Here is a 22582-nt window from a genome sequence, read left to right as displayed (position 1 = left end):
GGATTGAGATCTTTATCTGTTTTATTTGCAATAATTACATTGATGGGAGGTGTGTAGGGCACCAATAAAATATCTGTTCTACAAAATACGGTCTGTGACCAGTGGAGAAATTATAGTGTATTTGTCTGCTCTTGAATATTCCACAATATATTGTAATAAATAGAAGAGCACGTAGAGGGATACATCTACAGTATGTGTTCACATATGGCGCAACCACCATGTTGACTGACTATGAATGGGTCACTACCAGTTATTAGATTTATTTTAGAGTTTATGCCTATATTCTATTTGTCTTTACTGATAAAGCAGGGTTGAATTGACATGGAGCTCTCAATCTCTATGGTAGGTACAGTAAGTTCCGGGAACCAGGAACCAAACAGTAGTAGTTTATAGAAAGTGGCTTTAGAGTAAAATGCCTAGGCTTTCCTAAAGGCCTCTAACACTAAAACTCGCAACACTAAGGAGTCTATTTCTTAAAAACGTTTGTTGGGCAAATGATACACACATTAGTGCAGATTGCACAAATGTTGGCTGTAATTTCTGCAAGAAATTCTTTACACTATATTACCAAAAATATTACGCCTGCCTTTCCAGGCACATGTACTTTATTGGCAACCCAGTCTTAGTCCGTAGGGTTCAATATTGACTTGGCCCACCCTTTGCAGCTATAACAGCTTTAATTCTTCTGGGAAGGCTGTCCACAAGGTTTAGGAGTGTGTCTATGGGAATGTTTGACCATTTGTTCAGAAGCGCATTGGTGAGTTCAGGGACTGATGTTGGCCAAGAAGGTGTAAGATTCTGGTACCTCCGGTACCCTTAATCACCACTTTCTCTGTAATGCGTCCCACCTTTCTCTTCAGGTGGTACGCATATACCTTTAAGAACGATGATGTCACTGCTGAGCGCCGCAGAGCGGCTATTTCAACCGCCGGCGGTCTCACTCACATTGTTCGTTCAACCTGCCTTGTTATCCACATGCTTTCAAGCCTGTCTCTTGATCGGAACCTCCAGCTATTCCCTTTACCTGGAGCAGACCGGAACCTCGCTACTGATCCCTGTATCTCGCTACCGGATCATTCCTTATCTACTGGACCTCTCTAAACTACTAACATTACAAGTGATAAGTACCCCGCAGGGGAACCCTCCATAACCTTATTGCACTATCTACCTATGCACATTAAGGACTGTTACTACCTATCCATACTATCCTATCATCTGCACTGTTACATAGATTGCTAGCTCTTGAGCCTACTACCATCTATCATCTGCACTGCTGCATAGATTGCTAGCTCTCCTGTCTACTACTATATATCCTTGCACTGGGTTAGTCTATCCTGTATTTGTCATCTGCTGTCCTCACCACCTGTTAGCATACTCGATACTAACCTATCTGCATTCCTAAATACCATCTTGAACTCTCCTATACAAACCTGTCAAGTGATTACCATCCTTGTCACTGTTCACACCTGTCCCTTCAGCACATCACCTTCATACTATCATATACATCCTATCACTCCAGGAACATCTCATTGAGTGTGTATATATCTGTATGTTGAAGCTGACAGGCCCACGGTGATGAGTCCTGGAGAGTTGGATCTGGTATTCAACACATCTCTACATGACTACTGAGTGGAGATTTTGCAGCTGCAAATCCAGCCTATACTAAAAACGCAGGAGCGTTACAGAAGGCCTGGCTCGCAGTCTGTGCTCTAATTCATCCCAAAGGTGTTCTATCAGGTTAAGGTCAGGATTCTGTTCAGGCCAGTCAAGTTCCTCCACCCCAAACTCGCTCATCAATGTTTTATAGACCTTGCTTTGTGCACTGGTGTGCAGTCAAGTTGAAACAGGAAGGGGCCTTTCCCAAATTGTTCCCATTAGGAGCATGAAATTGTCGAAAATGGCTTGGTATGGTGACGCCTTAAGAGTTCCCTTCACTGGAACGAAGAGGCCAAGTCCAACCCCTGAAAAACAATCCATGTTTATCCATGTCTTTATGGACCTTGCTTTGTGCACTGGCCCAAATCATTTGGTGAAGGAGGGATTATGGTGTGGGGTTGTTTTTCAGGGGTTGGGCTTGGCCTCTTAGTTGCAGTGAAGCAAACTCTCAAGGCATCAGTATATCAAGACATTTTGGACAATTTTGTGCTCCCAACTTTGTGGGAACAAGTTAGGGATAACCCCTTCCTGTTCCAACATGAGTGTGCACCAGTGCACAAAGAAGCGCATTTGTGAGGTCAGGCACAGAGAGAAGGCCTGGCTCGGAATCTCTGCTCTAATTCATCCCAAAGGCATTCTGTTGGGTTAAGGTCTGGACTCTGCGCAGGCCAGTCAAGTTCCTCCACCCCAAATTCGCTCATCAATGTTTTATAGACCTTGCTTTGTGCACGGGTGTGCAGTCAAGTTGAAACAGGAAGGGGCCTTTCCCAAATTGTTCCCATTAGGAGCATGAAATTGTCGAAAATGACTTGGTATGCTGACGCCTTAAGAGTTCCCTTCACTGGAACGAAGAGGCCAAGTCCAACCCCTGAAAAACAACCCCACACCATAATCCCTTCTCCACCAAATGATTTGGACAAGTGCACAAAGCAAGGTCCATAAAAATATGGATGAATAAGTTTGGCATGGAGGAACTTGACTGTTCTGACCTCAACCCAATAGAATACCTTTGGGATAAATTAGAGCGGAGACTGGGAGCCAGGCCTTCTCATTCAACATCAGTGCCTGACCTCACAAATGCGCTTCTGGGAGAATGGTCAAACATTCTCAAAGACACACTCCTAAAACTTGTGGACAGCCTTCCCAGAAGTGTTGAAGCTGCAAAGGGTGGACAACCTTAATATTGAACCCTACAGACTAGGACTGGGATGCCATTAAAGTTAATCTGCATGTAAAGGCCATTAGGCCAATACTTTTGGTGATATTGTTTAGCTTTCTAAAAAACCTCAATGAGAAAATATACCGCATTTGGGCCACTAGATAGAGCTGACAATTATAGGAATGAATCTATTACAGAAATGATGCCCATAATTTGTCTAGGCAGCCTGTGGTGTTGAAAAGGGTGCACAGATATGTGTTGTGTATGTAACTACAAAGTCTTCAGTCCGGAAAACAAAACTCTTGACTAAAACCTTTTTATTTTGTTTGTTCTTCAGATAAGAAGTGCAAAACAAGCTAATGCCGAGTGTTGGCTGAATATTGAGAACACGAAAATAGCAGCAGACGACTTTAAAGAGAAGTGAGTTCCATTGTTTCCACAGTAAAAGGTTTCTGCTACTCAGACCTTGTTATGCATGACCACCCTGGGTGTTCTACAGATTACCAGAAACTCAAAGGTTCCTCTGTGTGACGGAACTGAAGAATAGAAAATGGAAAGGCTGACCTCTCTTTAACAAAATGGGCAGAATCTGCAGTGAAACATGAGAAAACCTGTTCTAGAAAAAGAATCTATTAGCTTCTTACAATTGTTCCATTTGGGCACATTTTAACTAAAGCAACTAAAACAGTGAAATGCTTAGGCTATTTTAAAGGACCAGTACACCAAAAAAGTTTATATTGATCATAGGTGGAGTCGGTTGAAACACCAACTGGCTGTATTTCTCGGGAATGCTAGTGGTGAAATCCCCATGTATAGTCATTAACTGAGTTTTTTATTTGTGCAAAGTTCTTGCTACTGTTTAGATTTTTGTTCTTGCTACTGCTTAGATTTTTCTATATTTTTGAACCCAACTAAAACTTTTTTTTTTTGGAAATGTTGGACAGATTTGGGAAGACTTCGAATTTCTGTAAGGTCCCACTGACCACAAAGGTCATTTCCTTCATGCCTAGTCATGTCTGTGAATGTCAGAGTTTTACAATGCCTCATGGGATGTGTAGTTCCACAACAGCTGGAGGGCCGTAGTTTGAGGATCCCTGATATAGGGCACAGGTGACAATAAATCTAGAAGAAGTTCTACACCCTTCAACACTCTCATGCCTATCATGGTGACCATACAGGAAGGAAGACGAAATTACTACAATGGGACCTAATACTGCTTTTACACTTTCCAGCTTTATACAAAGCTAACAGAAACAAAAGTTTTAGGTTGGATTTGGGCTTCAAAAAAGAAATAGTGGGAATCAAATATATAATAGCAAAGACAGGTGTGAAGACCTAGGAATGCTAGGGTAGAGACCCTTACCACCTGAGTTCCCACCAGAGCGACATAAACCCATTTTAGAATGTTTCAAAGAAGACAATGACTTAGTGCACTTTCAACCAATCTGACCAGTTGTGGATTCAAAATAATACAAGTGAAAAATAATAACTAAGCCATCAATTATTGTTTCTTGTACCAGACTACACGTGCCCCACATCATTATATCTCATGGAATTCTTTTTGCACTTTTCCACTGCAAGTACCGGCTCGGCTCCACTCAGCCCTGCTTGGCTCTGTTGATTTTCCACTGCATGGTACCGCATGGTACGGTGTTGGAACGGTTCGGTACGGTTTGCTTTCCACTAAAGTAAAGTGGGTGGGATAACAATGATTCTCTGACCAATCAATGGCTAGTAGTGACAAACAGTCAAGGCTACATGCAAAGGATTGTGGGATATGGTACCGGTACGGCCCTCTTGGAACCACAACTGAAGTGGTACTGTTTAAGCGAGCCGTACCGTTCGGTTCCATGTAGTGGAAAAGCGCCGCCGTACCGTACCGAACCGTTCCTACACCGTACCAGCAGTGGAAAAGCACAAAAGCGAGCCGAACCGTTCGGTTCCATGCAGTGGAAAAGCGCCAATAGTTGGCCTATACTGTATGACCTATGTCAGACAAGCGATTTTGTTGCCAATGACATTTTTCCAGCAACAGAATTGATAAAAAATTTAATTTACATTATCCTGAAAAACCTAAACCAGCCGTAAAGTGTGCAATGCTAGCATTTATAGCAATAATAATTAATATATGATATAACCTATTATAAATATCCTGTAATAAAAGAACATCTTAAAGATACATGTTAATGATTCTACTGTTGGCAAAGTGTCAGTAACAACAGAACTGCCAGTATGACACAGCCTTAATACCAAACCCACAATAATCTGGATTTTTTTTTTATTTTTTTTATTATTTGTAGCGCTTTTCCCATAGGAGCCACAGGAATTATTTGTCCAGGTCTTCCCAACTTCAGCCCATCAGGCATGCAACAGGCTCATTCACTCCTCCTCCAAAAAACAGTCTAGGGGATGTCATTTTTGTTATTTTTATTTTTGGAGATAGGAATGAGGGAAGTGCTGGGATACCCCAAAAATAAGAACTATGTACAACTGAGGACTTAATCTTTCTTTTAGCTTAGGTAGTGGTAGTAGAGCTAGTAGAGCAAAGTCCCTTTAACCACTTAAGCCCCGGAAGATTTTACCCCCTTCCTGACCAGGGCCTATTTTGCGATTCAGCACTGCGTGACTTTAACGGACAATTGCGCGGTCGTGCGACGCTGTACCTAAACGAATTTGACGTCCTTTTTTTCCCACAAACAGAGCTTTCTTTTGGTGGTATTTGATCACCTGTGCAATTTTTTGATCATGCGCTATAAACAAAAAAAGAGCGTCAATTTTGCAAAAATAGCAATATTGTTCACATTTTTTAATATGAAATTCCCCCCCAAAAAAATGTAAAAATCTAAATTTTTTAACATTTTTGGTCAATTTGTTTTATGCTACATATGTTTGGTAAAAAAAATTGCAAAAAGCGATCTGCGATTTTTTTGCGGTACTGCGACATTGCGGCGGACAGATCGGACCCTTGACTGACATTTTTGACATATTTGGGGTTACCAGTGACATTACTGCAGTAATCAGTGCTATACATATGCACTATTACTGCAAAATGACACTGGTAGTGAAGGGGTTATCTTTATTTGAGAGGGAGGGGCTGTGTGTGTCCCTAGGGGCGTGATTCTAACTGTGATTGGCTGTGGCTTGAGCTGTAGAAAGAGTGATCAATGGTCCTACATAGTAGAACCGTGTGATCACTGTTTCTACACAGGGGAGAATGACAGGCGGCTTGTTTACACTAACCGCCTGACTTTCTCCCTCTGCAGCGACGATCGCAGAGTGACTGGCAGATATCGGGTCCACCGGTCACACGTGCGGGGGGGGTCCGTGACCACGCGGGAGCGCGCTCCCTAGACCCTCAGAGGCTAGCGACGTAGATCTACGTCACTCTGCCTGTGAGGGGCTGACTGCCGCAGTAAATATACTGTGAGCAGTCGGCAAGTGGTTAAGTAGGAAAGTGTCTCTTCAGCACTCCAGCCAGTGTCCCTTTTAATAGACCCACCCACAGCTGACTAAAACTAGGCACCAGAGGGGTAGCTAGAGCACAAGGTCCCCAAGATCTTTTCAATGTCTGTACTCACAAGGCCCAATATTCTAAACCATACCCTCCAGCGATACCAGACAGATCTTTAGCAGACAGCTCCCCTCAGTCAGCTTCTTCTAAGCAGCCAGTCTCAGCATTCCTCCCTAAGGTCAACCACCTGAGGCTTCCTCATGGCAGCTTGTGCCTGAGAGGGCAGCATACCCTCCTCAGGATGAACTCTTCCACTCTGAGACAAGACTCAGAGCTCCATTGGCTCTAAGAATAAATACAGTCTCCCAGCCTGCCTTCAGAGCCTGCCTCTCTGGGATAGGCCAGGGCTGTATCAGTATTCATTCTGCCATCTAGTTCCACACCTATCATCCAGAAACTTTTTAAGTTGCCTGGATATAGAGGGAGCTATCCGACTAAAAGCAGCAGAAAACACAGATCAGGCCTAACTAAACAATTGCAGCCCACTGAGGACAGTAAGCAGTATGGCAACAGCACAGCAAGCAGGGGGGAGGTCAGTCCCAGAGAGAACATTGATGTGTCAATTTGGAAGACTCTCTGAAGTTTTAAAGGCCCTGGCTGGGTATGGAGCCACAAGTGCTTGAGAGCTTTTGTAATGAGAGGCTCATATAATTCGGTAAGCGAGTCTTTCAGCCTTTGGTGGTGGTGTTGATACACAGGATCACACTGTGGTGGATGGTGGTGATACTCAATATATTATATTATATTATATTATATATTATATATCATATATTTTATATATATATATATATATATATATATATATATATATATTAGAACATATCACTTGTGGACTTTTTATGTTCATTTATTAAGTACAACTTTATAAAGCTAGATAGCATGTACCTGTTATAGGTGGCATGGCCTCTAACAGTGAGGGAGATGATGTCGGCATTTCTTCCACCAGCGGTCTGTCTCCCATAGCAACAGGAGTGGGTTGCACTGCAGAGGCTCCCCAACCTGTACAGAGGTACGGAAGTTCAAGAGTTAAAGCGTTTCTTACCCCAACGCTTCATATTTCTCATATGTGGCTGCTGTGGCTACCATCTACTTGTGCAAGAAAGTCTCCTGTTCTCTTTGTGTTACTTCCTTTGTGTGAAATCCCTGGTGTTCCTGTCCCTTTGCTTTCCAATTGAAAACTGACAACACTAAGCAGGAGAGTACACAGAGGTCAGTTCTCTAGCTGTGCTGGAAACTCAGTGTACTCTCCTCCAATAAACAGACTTGTCCTGATGCACCCCCGCTGTACATCCATTCACTGGGAAGCTTAGTGTGCTGCTGCTTCTTAAACCCCCCCCCCCCCCAAGCTCTTGTGCAGCTGAGAATAGAGGGAACGTGATCACTTATAAAAAGAGGATATAATGTTGTTTTTTATGTCTATACACAAATGTTTTGCCTTTTATGTATATTATAAACTCAATGGGTTGTTTTACAAGGTGATCATTTACAATCACTTTAAGTTAAGTGCACATGTGGAGCCCACACAGAGTGCATGGCAATGCCCACTCCGCTACTGGGGAATTGTAGTGGAAGGCACTGGACAGGTGGTTATTGACATTGGCTCAGCATGTCTTTCCAAAATGCAAGTTATTGTGAAGGTGTACGTTGTCACAAAGTCTCTGCATCAGCTAATGTGCTAATCTATCAGTAAAATGCAAAATTCAGCAAGTCGTTGAAGTTCAGTTTGCTACATGTGTAATATAACTTTCCATTCATTGTTGTTATTATTATTATTACTACAGGCACTTATATAGCACCGTCAATTTGAGCAGCTCTTCATATATAAGTGGCACCCTCCTAGATAGGTGTTAGGAATTAGACCAGCTGCTGCCAAGCTGGTCTAATAGCTCCCTCTGCATCTAGAGAACTTGAGAAGTTTCTGAATGATAGGTGTGGAGGTATGCATATGGCAGCATGAATATTGATATAGCCCTGGCCAATCACAGAAAGGCAGGCTCTGATGGCATGCTGGGATTCTGTGAGCACACTGTGCTTGGGGTCTTTTCCCAGAGTGGATTGGCCCAGCCTGGAGGGAACGCTGCCCTCCCAGGCACTACTGTTATGTCTGCTGTCATGAGGTGGGTGACCAGAGAGCCTGGATGCTGAGACCCTAGAGCTAAAGAAAGCTGACTGAGGGGAGGCTGTCCACAAAAGATCTAGTCTGTTAGGTCAGTCGCATGGAAGTTGGAAGGAGGCAACTAGCTGTTCCTTGGGCCTTGTGTGAGTACATTCTAAAAGATCTTGGGGACCATTGTGCTTTTGCCAGCCCTCTGGTGCTAGGGAAAGTCAGCTGTAGGTGTATTTAAAGGGGATGCAGGCTGACGTCCTGAAGAGCTTTGTTCACATGTTCTTCATTTAGGGACTCTGCTCTTGTGGCTCTACTACTCTGAATCTAAAGTCTACTGTTTGTTTAAGCCCATACTTCATTATAGCTTGCTTAGAAAGAATACCAAAGTACTCTAGTTGTACTAACGTTCTTTTTTTTTTGGAGTATTACACCTAATTCCCTCAACCATATCCAAGTTCTACAAAATTAAAAACAATAAAAACAACACCCCTAGACTAGTCATAAAAAAAAAGTGAGTGAGCCTGTGTGCCTGGCTGCAGGGCAAAGCCTGTGGTGAAGACCTGGATAGTAATCCTGCACCTCCTAAGGGAATAGTACTACATACATATTGTACATATTGTACATTCACATCAGTCCCTACCTTCAAGGAGTTTGAAATCAAGAGCCAAATAACGTATCAGCATGTCTTTGGAGTTGTTTCATTGCAAAAGGCGAACATGTGGCAGATTTGCCATCTTGTGGTAATTTGCCTAAAAGAAAAAGTAAAAAAAAAAAACACTACAAAAGTAATTATTTTAACAGACCTGGAAGGGGTTTCTTTCACCCACTCTACTTTCCCTAGAATCTGAAATGTTTGTTGTTTAGCCTTCTGTACATGTACTTTTATGCATTTTCTTTCTAATACCTATTGACATATGGTGTTGTATAGCATTTTTGGAAAACTTTAAAAAATTATTAAAAAAAAAAAAAGGTCAGTTGATAATTGTACCTGTTTAGAGTAGTTCACATCACTTAGTAATTATTTGACAGGTCACTGTGTTAATTCTCACTCAATCTAGTTCATAGTTGCGACATTTGCAGATAGGTCCCAGAAAATCGAAAAAAGCAAGCAGTGTGTGTTTGTGCAAGCAGGGTTTGTAATATTTTATGTTTTTTTTTTTTTCTTCTAGTGATATGAAATTTTTCTTTGCAAAATCAGAGTACCCTCTTAATGTTAGAGGCCCTCCCACCGCAGTAGGGTCCCCCATACATCAAAGGCCCCCTATACATGAGTCCTCCATCACATTAGAGTCCCCCTTCACATCACATTGCCTCCCCATTACATTGGACTCCTCCATAACCATAGTTCCCCAAATCACACAGTTCCCCCATCACAAAGCACCCCAACCACACAGTCCTCCCTTCAGAGTCCTACCTTTTGGCTCCAGCAGCGCAGCAGATGGTGGGGGGATCAATAGGAGGCAATTTTTTCTTCTTCTACCGAATGCTGGTATGTCCCTGCATGCTGCCTTCCCTGAATTGGAGTCATGCATTGCCATGGTGCGAAAGAGTCAGCCACCTCCACCATATTAATGATACCATGCATCCTCACCCTAGAGCACAGGTGTCAAACACAAGGCCCGCGGGCCGAATCCGGCCCTCCAGGCCATTTTATGTGGCCCTCGCACCTCTCCTGAGAGCTCCAGTCCTCTTCCAGACCTTATACTTTCTGCTTTCCAGCAATGCCTCCAGCTTCTTTCCAGCAGCACAACAAGGTAAGGGAGGTACACTGTGATGTAAGGGTGGGTGGGGGACTCAACTTTTGATGGTAGAGAGGTTCTTGATGTCTTATGTAAGGGTAGGGGATGCTCTTGACATCTAGTCTTACAGATACAACCGGCCCTTTTGAGGGCAATCATAATGCTGATGCGGGCCACGATTAAATTGAGTTTGACACCCCTGCCCTAGAGCATCATTCGCTGTTATGGTGCTGGTGGCCAGCCTACAATCATGATGCTGATCCAAAGAAAAAAATGGTCCAATACTTGCAGCCCCCTGGGACAATCCAGAGGGCTTCTCAGGCTGCCACAGTACCCTGGTTGGTTAATACTACCCTATAGCTTGGTTGTTTTGGGGCTGGTGGCCAGCCCACCCCCACCATGGAAACTTTATGTGCCAATTCAGGAAAAACTGGGTCACATAGTGGTGGCACTTCAGTGAAGCTGAAATGGCACCCTGGTTATGAAATACCGCTATAGCGTGTTGAGTGAGAGAATCAGTCAGCCATCTGGCTCATTCTGCTACCTGTTTGTTAAATGAGCTTTAGGTTTTTAGCTCTGTAACAATGGTCTTCTTTAGTGAAGCAGCTAAGATTAGTCTATTATATTTTGAAGTCCAGAGCTTCACCCGTTGGCTGGAAATAGGCAAATATGTTAACAGCACAGATCATTTGTATGAAAATTTATATCTCAAATATGATTGTGAAAAAAGCGATAATTAATATCTCACACCGCGACAATCATTAAAAACAACACAATTAAACATTTTCCCTTGAAATCATACAGGTATGAAGCCGAATTAGCTTTTCAAAATACTATAAAGGACGATGTGAAGAAGCTCAAAGCTGCCAGCAGTGGTCTGGAGATGGAGATACGCTGTTTGGCAGTTGAGGAACAGATCTTCATTAAGGAACTGGAGAACCTGAAGCAGGATCAGAAGGAGGTAAGCTATCTGAACTATTATAGTTAGACTCACATTTCTTACAAAATAATTTTTTTAGTGTCAAATCTAAATAGTATACTGCACTAAAGTAATAAACCAAAAATACAGTGAATGAAAGCAGCGACTAACTATGTGATATAACCATAGTGAAACACATAAACAACAAAGTCGCTCCAGTCAATATATAAATCATAAAGTGTGAAATAACAACAGCGTAAGTCAGTATCAGTGATATTATACAATGATGAAACACATTACTGTAAAGTAATATTGTCCTTATAACATCCCATATAAATTGCGATCAGTTCTGGAAAGAATTGCAAGAAGTGAATCCAAGTGATTATATACTGTATTTTCTGGCGTATAAGACTACTTTTGAACCTCAAAAAAATCCCCCAAAAATGGGGGGTCGTCTTATACGCCGTGTATAATATCTCCAAGGTAACCTAAGTACTGTATAAGTATTACTGGTAGATGTAATCTCTCAAGACGCTGGCTGTGTGGGAATCCTGTACCGGTATTCCGTATGTACCGCGCTGAGCCAATCAGGGAGAGCGATGTATTCTATTATTGAATGCAGAGCCTGCTCGGATTGGCGGAGTAACATCAGCCCGCCTCTCTGACTCTGCCAATCCGAGCAGGCTTTGCATTCAATAATAGAATACATCGCTCACTGATTGGCAAAGCGCGGTATACTGTATGTAGCCGAAGCTACGGTACATACGGTATACCGGTACAGGATTCCCGCACAGCCAGCATCTTGAGAGTACATCTACTGGTAATACTTATACTTAGGGTACCTTGAAGATATTATGAGAGATTACATGTATTACATTACTTTAGGTACCTTGGAGATCTATGAGAAATCTGATGTTTTTCAATGGTGTTGCCTTGCTTCGGAAGGGGGGTAGTCTTATACTGCGAGTATAGCCCAAAACCTATGTTTTAACTTGAAAATTAGGGGGGTCGTCTTATACGCCGGAAAATACGGTATATAAGGATTCAAAAAGGAGAGGTACTTCAAGGAAGTTCCACCACTAAAGACCAAAAAATCCTCCTGTGATACCCACCACCCTGTTAATGGGGACGCTTAATCAGATATAGTGGACCATATATTTCTAGAATGGTCAAACACGCTTGCAACTAGACCTCTGCAAGGTATGGTGAATGATAAGGTCTTTTATTGGTCACTAGAATACGCTAGTAATGGGGGAATTCCTCCAATGATATCAGACTCCCATTAAGATGTCCCAGTCAGCCATGACCATATGGGGTTGATATGTAGAAAAAAAAGCTCCAATAGTGTGATATTGCATAAACTCGTTTAATAAAAAAAGCCAAAAAGCTCTTTAAAATTAGTAAAAACAACATGACCTCGATAAAATTTTAGTTTGCCGGCAAACAGATACAAATACACCCGCCGTTCCGGGGTCAGGTAGGACATGATGACTTCAGCGAGTAGCACCACAAAGCTCCATCGAGTCTGCCCTATGTTTATCCCAGGCATGTTACTATAACCCACTTACTGTTGACTCAAGTCACTACTTCTGCTGGGAGACTTTTCCAAGTATCAACTACTTTTTCAGAAAAAAAAAAAAAAAACTTTCTTAGGAACAATGTATGGACAACAGAACAGCCCTCCTCATCTTTATCTCCATAAAATAGGAGGAAAGTGTTCTATAGTCTGCAGTAACCACTGCAGGAAGATAAGACTGCTTGAAATAACACTGCAGTGAAGTGAAGTTTATTTTTATGGTTTACCCATGCTTTAAGTACTTGACCTCCAGATTATTTATCCCCTTCATGACCAGGCCATATTTTGTGATACGGCACTGCGTTCATTTTACTGACAGTTGCTCTGTCATGCGACTCTGTACCCAAACAAAATGTATGTCCTTTTTTTTCTCAATAGCGTTTTCTTTTGGTGGTATTTGATCACCTCTAAGGTTTTTATTTTTTGAGCTATAAACTAACAAAGACTGACGATTTTGGAAAAAAAAATGTAATTTCTGCTATAAAACATATCTAAAAAATTTTAAAAATCGAATTTCTTCATAAATTTAGGGCAATATGTATTCTGGTACATATTTTTGGTAAAAAAAATTCCATTAAGCGTATATTGATTTTCACAAAATTTATAGCATCTGCAAACTATGGGGTGTATACTGTAATTTTTATTTTTTTAATTTTGTTTTTACTGATAATGGCGGTGATCAGCGGCTTATAGTGGGACTGTAATTTTGCGGCGGTCATTCTGACACTAACTGACACTTTGTGGGAACCAGTCAAACTAATACAGTAATCAGTGCTAAAAAAAATATATATATACTGTCACTGTACTAATGACACTGGCTTGAAAGGAGTTAAACATCTAGGGCAATCAAATAATAAATGTGTGCCTAGCCAGTGTTTTGGTGTACAGTGTGTGGTGCTTTTACTAAGGCAGGAAAAGGATTTTATTCCCTGCTTTGTGGGGAAAGAAAATTATTTACTTTCCCACTGACAGGACAGAGCTCTGCCTTGTTTACATTGGCAGGGCTCTGTCCTGTGTAATTCAAGATGATCGGTGGGTACAGGCGATAATTCATTGGCTGGTATACTGTTAAAATAGCCAACTCGTTGAAATCTCCAATTTTGTCACTTCCGACGACTGCAGCAGCAGATTTCGACGAGTTGGCTCTACTGCCCATGCGAGCACGTGCACTTGACAGCAATGAGTATGCACAAGGTACGTCACTAACCTTTTTTGAAAACCTGTTGAGTTCTCCAACAGCTGCTAGTGTGCATGCACTGCGGCGATTGGAAGATCCAACGGGGTTTCCGTTATTCAGCCAGGTGTACACACGTGCATGGGCAGTAGAGCCAACTCGTCGAAATCTGCTGCTGGATAGTCACCGGAATGTAATTCAAGATTTGGATGAGTTGGCTATTTCGACAGAACACCGGCACCTGCTGATAGACAACTGCTGTGTTTAATCACAGCACAGCTGGGTCAGCGGCGGCGCAACGCACGCCCCCTACCCGGGAGTGCCAGATTACATACCTAGTATGTGATCTGCTGCTCTGTATCTACAAATAGGTCCATATATATATATATATATATATATATATATATATATATATATATATATATATTGTAAGGGATTAGCTCGGTGGTAGGCGTATGGGTGACCCCTTTGGGGGTGCGTTTTCACAGAGAGATAGCCGAGCAGAGGTTGAAAACAAGACTGATTTATTCATGCAATTTACTTCACACAATTGCAAGCGTCAAAACAGCCAAAATAAAATAAAAGACAAAATAAATCCTTGCCTCTGTGGGCGGCTACCTTCTCACGCTGGAACCTACCTAAGAAGTCTTCCCAACCTACTGTTGGGCCGACACTGCTGATCCTACAGCAGACACTCAAATGTCCATTTGTTTGCTTTTCACACAGCACAAACATTGTCCATTGAACATGTCCCTTTGTTTTCTTTCACACAGCACATGTTCATTTATAACAGGATCCTTTACTCTTCAGATTCTTCACATTGAACACAGTTCATTTAACAGGTCCCTTTACTCTTCACACTCTTCACATGGAACACTTTGTCTTCTCACCTTTGAGACGTCTTCACTCGTGGTTACCCTCCTTAGCTTCACATCGCTTTAGGGGGTCTTCTCCCATGCTCACCAGCTTGTCGGGAGGCACACATCCGACTGTCCCCCTCTCCCAGCCCACACGGCGACAGGCGGCAGCAGTCCTTCTCCCATGCCCACACGGCGTCGGGAGGTACACGTATGTCTGTCCTCCTCTTCCCAGCTCACACAGCGACAGGAGGCAGCACTCAATAGATTTTCTCTGGACAAATTATAGAGGCCTTGATCTCCTCATTCTGAACAGCTGAATGGTTTTCAACTTCCTGCTGGCTCTTTTTGCAGCCAACACCCTATAGTATCAGTGAACTTTTCAAAGCAGGTGGGAATGTATCTCCTTCCTGTGACTACATTCCCAGATTTAGCTGACTTCCTGTCACATACCCCCCCCTCTTGTTTCAACCCTAGGGTTGGGACACATATTTCCAGGCACGCATGTGTCAGGCACTGCTGACTCACTGATAAGCCTCCTATTATCCTCAAGCTTCCGGATGAAACTGTTTCTGTCATCTTCACTGACAGATTTCTCATAAATGCCACACAGTTTGTCTCTCATCTCATATACACATTCTTCAACTGCATTTTTGGCATAATTTTGCTCCTTCTCGTTTCTGTCATCTTCATTGACAGCTTTCTCATAAATGTCAGACAGCTTGTCCCTCATAACCGTCCGTCCAATCCACCATGGAGGACCGTGATCCATAGGCAACTCAATTGGGCTAGTCTTAATGTCTTCAACATTCTTAAGACGCCTCTCTCTGCAATCCATAAATGTTTTCCACAAAACTTTGAGAACCTTTGCTTCACTAAGCTTTGTTCCAAGTAGGGACTCTTGACATCCCTCTGTGACTTGAGTTGCCTCTCCATACAGCTGTACACAATCATTGACTTTTTGTTGTAAAAGGGAATGATCTTCCTTCTTGAGCTTTGCTTGCTCTAAGATGCTGTGCAGAGGATTTTCCAATTGAGACAACAGGCTGTCACACATTTCTTCAAAGTGACCCCTGTTCCTTTTCCCAGAGATATCAATATCATTCAAACATTTCATATTCATAGGCAGATCTGAAGCATTTGCACTCATCAACTTCTTAAACTTTTCGCCCTCCTGAGCGAGTCGCAGTAAAGGCCTACTATTTGATTTGATATTCAGTTTATATTTCTTGCCAAACTCTTCACAGAAGTAGCCAACCAGAACATCATCAACTTTCCTTCCACCAACATAGGGGTCAAAGGCAACAACACAGTTGAACCCAGCGATCTGGGTGGTATCCATTATAGACCTCCTCTCTGCATCAGTGAAGCAGCATGGAACTGCAACACATTCTTTTACAGGTTTCTTCAATGCACTTTCTGCTGAACTATTTGACCGCTCAAGGTCACCTAGTTCTTTTTCTCTATCTGAATTCCACATGGAATGCATCTCAAGATCACGATCAAACTTCTGCCACCCGTCTTTCACCAGTTCCATTTTGGAAACACTCCCTGAAAGGCACTTATTCATTTGCTTCACGTTTTCACCAACAGCCTTAGTTTTCTCCACTAGGTTTTCAGCCTGAACTGAGAAATCACCACATTTCTTACTCAGCTCCTTTGTTTGCTGAAGCTCTAATGATACATTTTCCAATGCTTGAAGTTTTTGAAGGAACGGTTTATTCCAAAGGGGTGATTCAAGCCACATGTCGTCACATTTCTGAGGCTCACTCAGGACAGACCCCAAAACACTGATCCTTTTAAAAACTGCATCAGGCACACTATCCCCTCTTTGGGACAGATCCTCTGTTGCCTGGAATTCCTCTTCCAGTTCCTGCAACGGAATCTTCATCTCTTCTAGTTGCTGTTCTAAGGCTCGCTTAGACTTTTCTAACTCCTGAACGCTTTTCACAACATCATCCTTGGAGCTGACCAATTCTTCCATTTCTGTACGCAGCTGTTTAACACTTTCTAGTTCAGCCTTACACTCTAGAGCTTCCTCCAAAGAGCGAGCCAAGAACAGGGCTTTGCTCTCGTTATCACGCACCTCCGTTTCTTCACGTGCGCGTTCTTCTGCATATTTTGCAGACACAGTCTTCTCTTCACCAAGCATCTGATCAAAATTCTTTTTCACATCTTCAACACACTGTAATGAACCAACGCTTTCTTCCATGCGTTTTTTCCTATCCGCTATCTGAGCTTGCAATGTTGCGACTTGCTCTGATAGGTTTTTCTTTGCTTCCGCCTCCTCTTTTAATTGTTCCAGGAAGCCATTTTTCTCATCTTCCATTTGTTTGAGCTTTGTGCTAAAACTCAGCCTTTGACACCTCTCTTCCTGTAAGAGTTCCTGCGTGTCTTGCAGCTGCGATTCCAAGATAGAAAAATCTTCCGCAATTTCTCTAGATTTGCTGTCTGCTTGAGAAAGCTGATTTGTAACATTGTCCAACTCAACCTGCAGTCGGTTTGCCTTCTCTAACAGCTTAGCACACAATCGGTCACCTTCTGACACCTTGACTTGCGATTCCAGAAGCTGTGCCTCTACTTTTTCCCTCTTATGTTCACAATCTCCTTTTCCCTGCATAAGAGCCTTCACCTCATTGGCTAGTTTCTGCGAATGAGACTGTAATTCTGCCACACAGGCTTCTTTCTCCTTTAACTGCTGCTGGAAACGTTGGGCTTCACCTTTCCAACTTTCACAGTCTGCACGTAATTCATCTACCACATTGCTCAAAGTGGTGAGCTCATACACAGTACTCAGTAATTTAGCCTCTCTTTCACTTTTCTCGTTGTCGCTGAGAGACAATGTCGTTTTCAGAGCGACATTCTGTTCCTGCGACTCCTGCAGGTCTATTTTTGTAACTTCCAAACACTGAAGACTTTTTTTCAGCTGATTACGCAACTCCAACATTTCACACATACTTTGCTTCTGCAAAGTCTGAATTTCAATTTCCTTTTCCATGAGGATGGTATCTTTCTCCTTTATAGTGTCTTGACATTTTTGCAACTCGACCAAAAGAAGAGCAGTGGATTCTTCCCACTGTAACACATGAGACTTGAGTAGTTCATTCATTTCCTGCAAGTTTCTATGCTCCATTTTAAGCAATTCCAAGGCTTGTTCCTTTTCTTCCATTTTCCGTTGCAAGGCATCCAACTCAGCCCTGCACACATACTCGGTTTCCTCCAAACCGATGGCCTCCATTGGCTGCTGGCGTCTCTGTTTCCAGCCTGCCATGCTCTCTTGATGAGCCTTTTGTTGAGCTGCAAAGCTCCGTTGTTTCAGCATCTCCCCCATTTTGGGTTTACTTTTCATCTGAGAACCCTGCGTCTCCATAGCAGTTTCATTTGCCCCAGTGTTGCTAGGGACAACAACTTTTCTCTTTAGCCGATTCCGTTCAGGCATGGATGGGGCTGGTTCAGACGGTAACATCCCCTCCATCCATAGAATCCGGTCTCTCATTTCATCTATCTTTGCATTTTTCAGGCGTTTGGATCGCCCCATCTTCAATAACTCCACAAACAAATTTTTCACAGTCCAGCAAAAAAATTTTCAGACCACTGTCTCTTTAACACATGTAGTTGTTCTCTCTCTTGCAAGATCTCTTTTCCTGCGCACACAGTTTGTGCAGTCACTTGCACCAGACACAACAAAGTTCATCAAATAATTTTGAGACCGCTGTCTCTTTAAAACACTTTTTTTTTTTTTTTTCTGTCAGGATCTTCTCTCCTGCACACATAGATTGTGCAATCTCATGCACCAGATAAAGTTCATCAAACATTTGCACTTCCTTGCAGGGATCTTGCTGCTTCTGCCCACTGCATACCTCCACCATATGTAAGGGATTAGCTCGGTGGTAGGCGTATGGGTGACCCCTTTGGGGGTGCGTTTTCACAGAGCGATAGCCGAGCAGAGGTTGAAAACAAGACTGATTTATTCATGCAATTTACTTCACACAATTGCAAGCGTCAAAACAGCCAAAATAAAATAAAAGACAAAATAAATCCTTGCCTCTGTGGGCGGCTACCTTCTCACGCTGGAACCTACCTAAGAAGTCTTCCCAACCTACTGTTGGGCCGACACTGCTGATCCTACAGCAGACACTCAAATGTCCATTTGTTTGCTTTTCACACAGCACAAACATTGTCCATTGAACATGTCCCTTTGTTTTCTTTCACACAGCACATGTTCATTTATAACAGGATCCTTTACTCTTCAGATTCTTCACATTGAACACAGTTCATTTAACAGGTCCCTTTACTCTTCACACTCTTCACATGGAACACTTTGTCTTCTCACCTTTGAGACGTCTTCACTCGTGGTTACCCTCCTTAGCTTCACATCGCTTTAGGGGGTCTTCTCCCATGCTCACCAGCTTGTCGGGAGGCACACATCCGACTGTCCCCCTCTCCCAGCCCACACGGCGACAGGCGGCAGCAGTCCTTCTCCCATGCCCACACGGCGTCGGGAGGTACACGTATGTCTGTCCTCCTCTTCCCAGCTCACACAGCGACAGGAGGCAGCACTCAATAGATTTTCTCTGGACAAATTATAGAGGCCTTGATCTCCTCATTCTGAACAGCTGAATGGTTTTCAACTTCCTGCTGGCTCTTTTTGCAGCCAACACCCTATAGTATCAGTGAACTTTTCAAAGCAGGTGGGAATGTATCTCCTTCCTGTGACTACATTCCCAGATTTAGCTGACTTCCTGTCACAATATATATATATATATATATATACACACACACACCAAAATGTATTCAAGCTATGGGCTGAAAGTGCACACTCTCAGGTTTAATTTGAGGGTATGTACATCCAAATCTGGTGAAGCGTTTAGGAATTACCACTCTTAAGAATAGTAATTCCCCCCAATTTCATTGGCTCTTTACCCTGATCTGGGATGGGCTGTGTCAGAGTGACACTTTCCATCCCCGGGGCATGCAGGAGCGGCGTGCACAAGGACAGTGCATGTAGCTGGCTGTGATTGGACACAGTCAGTCACATGGTAAAGAGTCATTTTATTGGCTCTTTACACTGATCGGGGATAGGCTGTGTCCCAAGGGACACGCCTCATCCTCGATCGCCGCACTGCCCCGGGGGGCGCGAGAGAGCGGTGAGAATGGGCGGACGTCATATGTCGTCCACCCGGAGGGAGGAGGCACTACTGCTGGTGTCATTTCCCTATACCCCGGTAGGGAAGCGGTTAAGCAGGTAAAAGGTTGTTGATTTCAAGTGTAGTATTTGCTTTTGGAATCTATTGCTATGAACCTATATCATGCGTTCAACAGAGCGGTCCATGCAAGCGAAACAGGCCATTGTAAGGCTTCAAAAACTAAACTAAACAAATCTATCAGAGAGATAGCAGCAACATTAGGAGTAACCAAATCAACAGTTTCGTACATTCTGATGAAAGAAGAACGCACCAGTGAGCTCAGCAACATAAAAGGCCTGAACGTCCACAGAAGACAACTGTGGTGGATTATCGCAGGATCCTCTCTATGGTAAAGAAGTGTGATGGCACGGGCATGCATGGCTTCCAGTGGCACTGGGTCATTGGTGTTTATTGATAATGTGACAGAAGACAGAAGCAGCTGGATGAATTCTGCAGTATTTAGAGATGTACTGTCAGCCCAGATTCAGCCAAATGCAGCAAAGTTGATTCGCAGTACAGATGGACCATGATCCAAAACACACTGTAAAAGCAACCCAGGAGCTTTTTAAGGAAAATAAGTGGAATATTCTGCTATGGCTGAGTCAATCACCTGATCTCAACGCAATTGAGCATACATTTCACTTGCTGAGCGCAAAACTAAAGGCAGAAAGACTCACAAACAAAGAACTACTGAAGACAGCTGCAGTTAAAACCTGGCAAAGCATCAGAAAGGAGGAAACCCAGCCTTTGGTAATGTCCATGGGTTCCAGACTTCAGGCAGTCATTTCCAGTAAAGGATTTTCAACAAAATACTGTAGTAAAAATTAACATTTTATGGATGATTATATGTATTTGTCCAATTACATTTGAGCCCCTGAAAATGGGGGGACTGTGAAAAAAAATGGTTGCAGTTCCTAACATTTGTACTTGATATTTATATTCAACCCCTTGAATTAAAGCTGAAAGTCTGCACTTAAAATTAATTTGGATTGTTTAATGTTAATTTTAAAAGTATTGAAAATTGTGCCTGTTTCCAAATATATATATATGGACCTAACAGTATGTTATACAGTCGGCAAGCAGTTAAAATTCCTGACTGCAGTCAGAGGCCCATTACTAGATGCCTTACAAGAATACATATATATATATGTTTTATTTGTAGGAAAGAGAGGGTCTCCTATGGGAAAAATCCAAGTGCCAAGTGAATGTTGAATTGGACAGTATGCAACCAACAGAGCTTACAGATGCTTTGGAGAAGATGAGGGAGCAGTACAAGGCCATGGCGAGTCATCATCGAAAACACTATGAATCCTTGCTTGAGGAAAAGGTTTGGATAATTATATTACACTTAAGGGTTCTTAAAAATGTACCTTCCATCTTCTTCCATCCTGAAATATAAAAAAAATTGTAATCATCATTATTAAAGGAAATGCATAGTATTTAATTTTTTTCTGGATTAGATCAGCTGGAAGTAAAAAACATTTTCAATTTACTATTTTAGGGACTTTGTATATTAAACTTTTTAGTTTGGATATATACACGGGGTAATTATATTTTCCCTGCTTCGTGCTTTGCTGTGCATCACAGATGCACAAAAAATGTAATTTCCCTTGCATATTATTGGATATTTAACACTGCTTCTCCATTTTCACCAAACTAAGTTATAACCTTGTTATGGGAACATCTTCTGCTTTTTACTAAATGAATCCCTATGAGTCAACCTACCTAATAAAAGCAATACAATACACTCCAGGATCTCAACAGTTGGTAAAAAGGAGGACAAACTGATCATTTGCCCCCTCTAGTGTCTAATCTATAAATCTCTGTATTTGTTATGATAGCAAAAATATGGACGTGTGTGCATGTGAAAGTCACATCAAGAAATAATTAATGATTCTGCAATAGTACCTAAAAGCAGACTTTTACCCCAAACACTAAAAACCCCTGGTTCATGCTGTTCCCAACATCTGCAAGTTAGTATTTAAATGAAACACTTATTGAGTTATTTACAGTGGATCACCAATTATCTCATTAGTAAACTGCAAGATCTCACAAGATTTCCCCAAATCTTATAAATTCATGGGAAGAAAAACGTTTTTTTTTTTAAATTTTATTTTGCTCTGATGACGTGTATTGTCACATGTTCAAAGAGGCAAGAGGTATGCATGAATTAGCAAAATCCTACAAGAATTTGATAATTAATTCACAGATCTGTTATTGGTTCATATTGCACTTACACTATATTGCCAAAAATATTGGAATGCCTGCCTTTAACCACTTTAAGACCGATAGGATTTGCCCCCTTAATGACCAGGCTCTATTTTGCGATTGATAATTACGCGGTCGTGTGACGCTGTACCCAAATAAAATTGACGTCCTTTTTTTCCAACAAATAGAGCTTTCTTTTGATGGTATTTTATCACCTGTGTGATTTTTATTGTTTGTGCTATAAACAAAAAAGTGTGACAATTTTGAAAAAAAAACAATATTTTTCACATTCTGCTATATGACATTCTCAAAAAAAAAAATTAAAAAATTAACATTTTTTTTAACATTTTAGGCCAATTTGTTTTCTGCTACATATTTTTGGTAAAAAAAAAAAAAATCACAATAAGCGTATTTTGATTGGCTTGCGCAAAAGTTATCGCGTCTACTAACTACTGGAAAGATTTATGTCATTTTTAATGTTTTTTTTTTT

General features: G+C 42.0%; 1 protein-coding gene across 2 annotated transcripts in view; it reads left to right on the top strand.

Moving 5' to 3' along the window:
* The window catches only part of LOC309566825 (keratin, type I cytoskeletal 12-like), a 61899-nt gene that overhangs the window by 22686 nt on the left and 16631 nt on the right, over positions 1–22582 (top strand). For both annotated transcript variants that reach the window (XM_082272142.1, XM_082272141.1), the window contains exons 2-4: positions 3153–3235; positions 10977–11133; positions 21047–21211. In XM_082272142.1, coding sequence (XP_082128268.1) covers positions 3153–3235; positions 10977–11133; positions 21047–21211 — 405 coding nt within the window. The remainder of the gene's footprint in view (positions 1–3152; positions 3236–10976; positions 11134–21046; positions 21212–22582) is intronic.

This window comes from Pelophylax lessonae, assembly GCF_965119305.1.
Source record: "Pelophylax lessonae genome assembly, chromosome: 11".
Taxonomy (NCBI): domain Eukaryota; kingdom Metazoa; phylum Chordata; class Amphibia; order Anura; family Ranidae; genus Pelophylax; species Pelophylax lessonae.
This window is presented reverse-complemented; position numbering and strand designations above follow the sequence as displayed.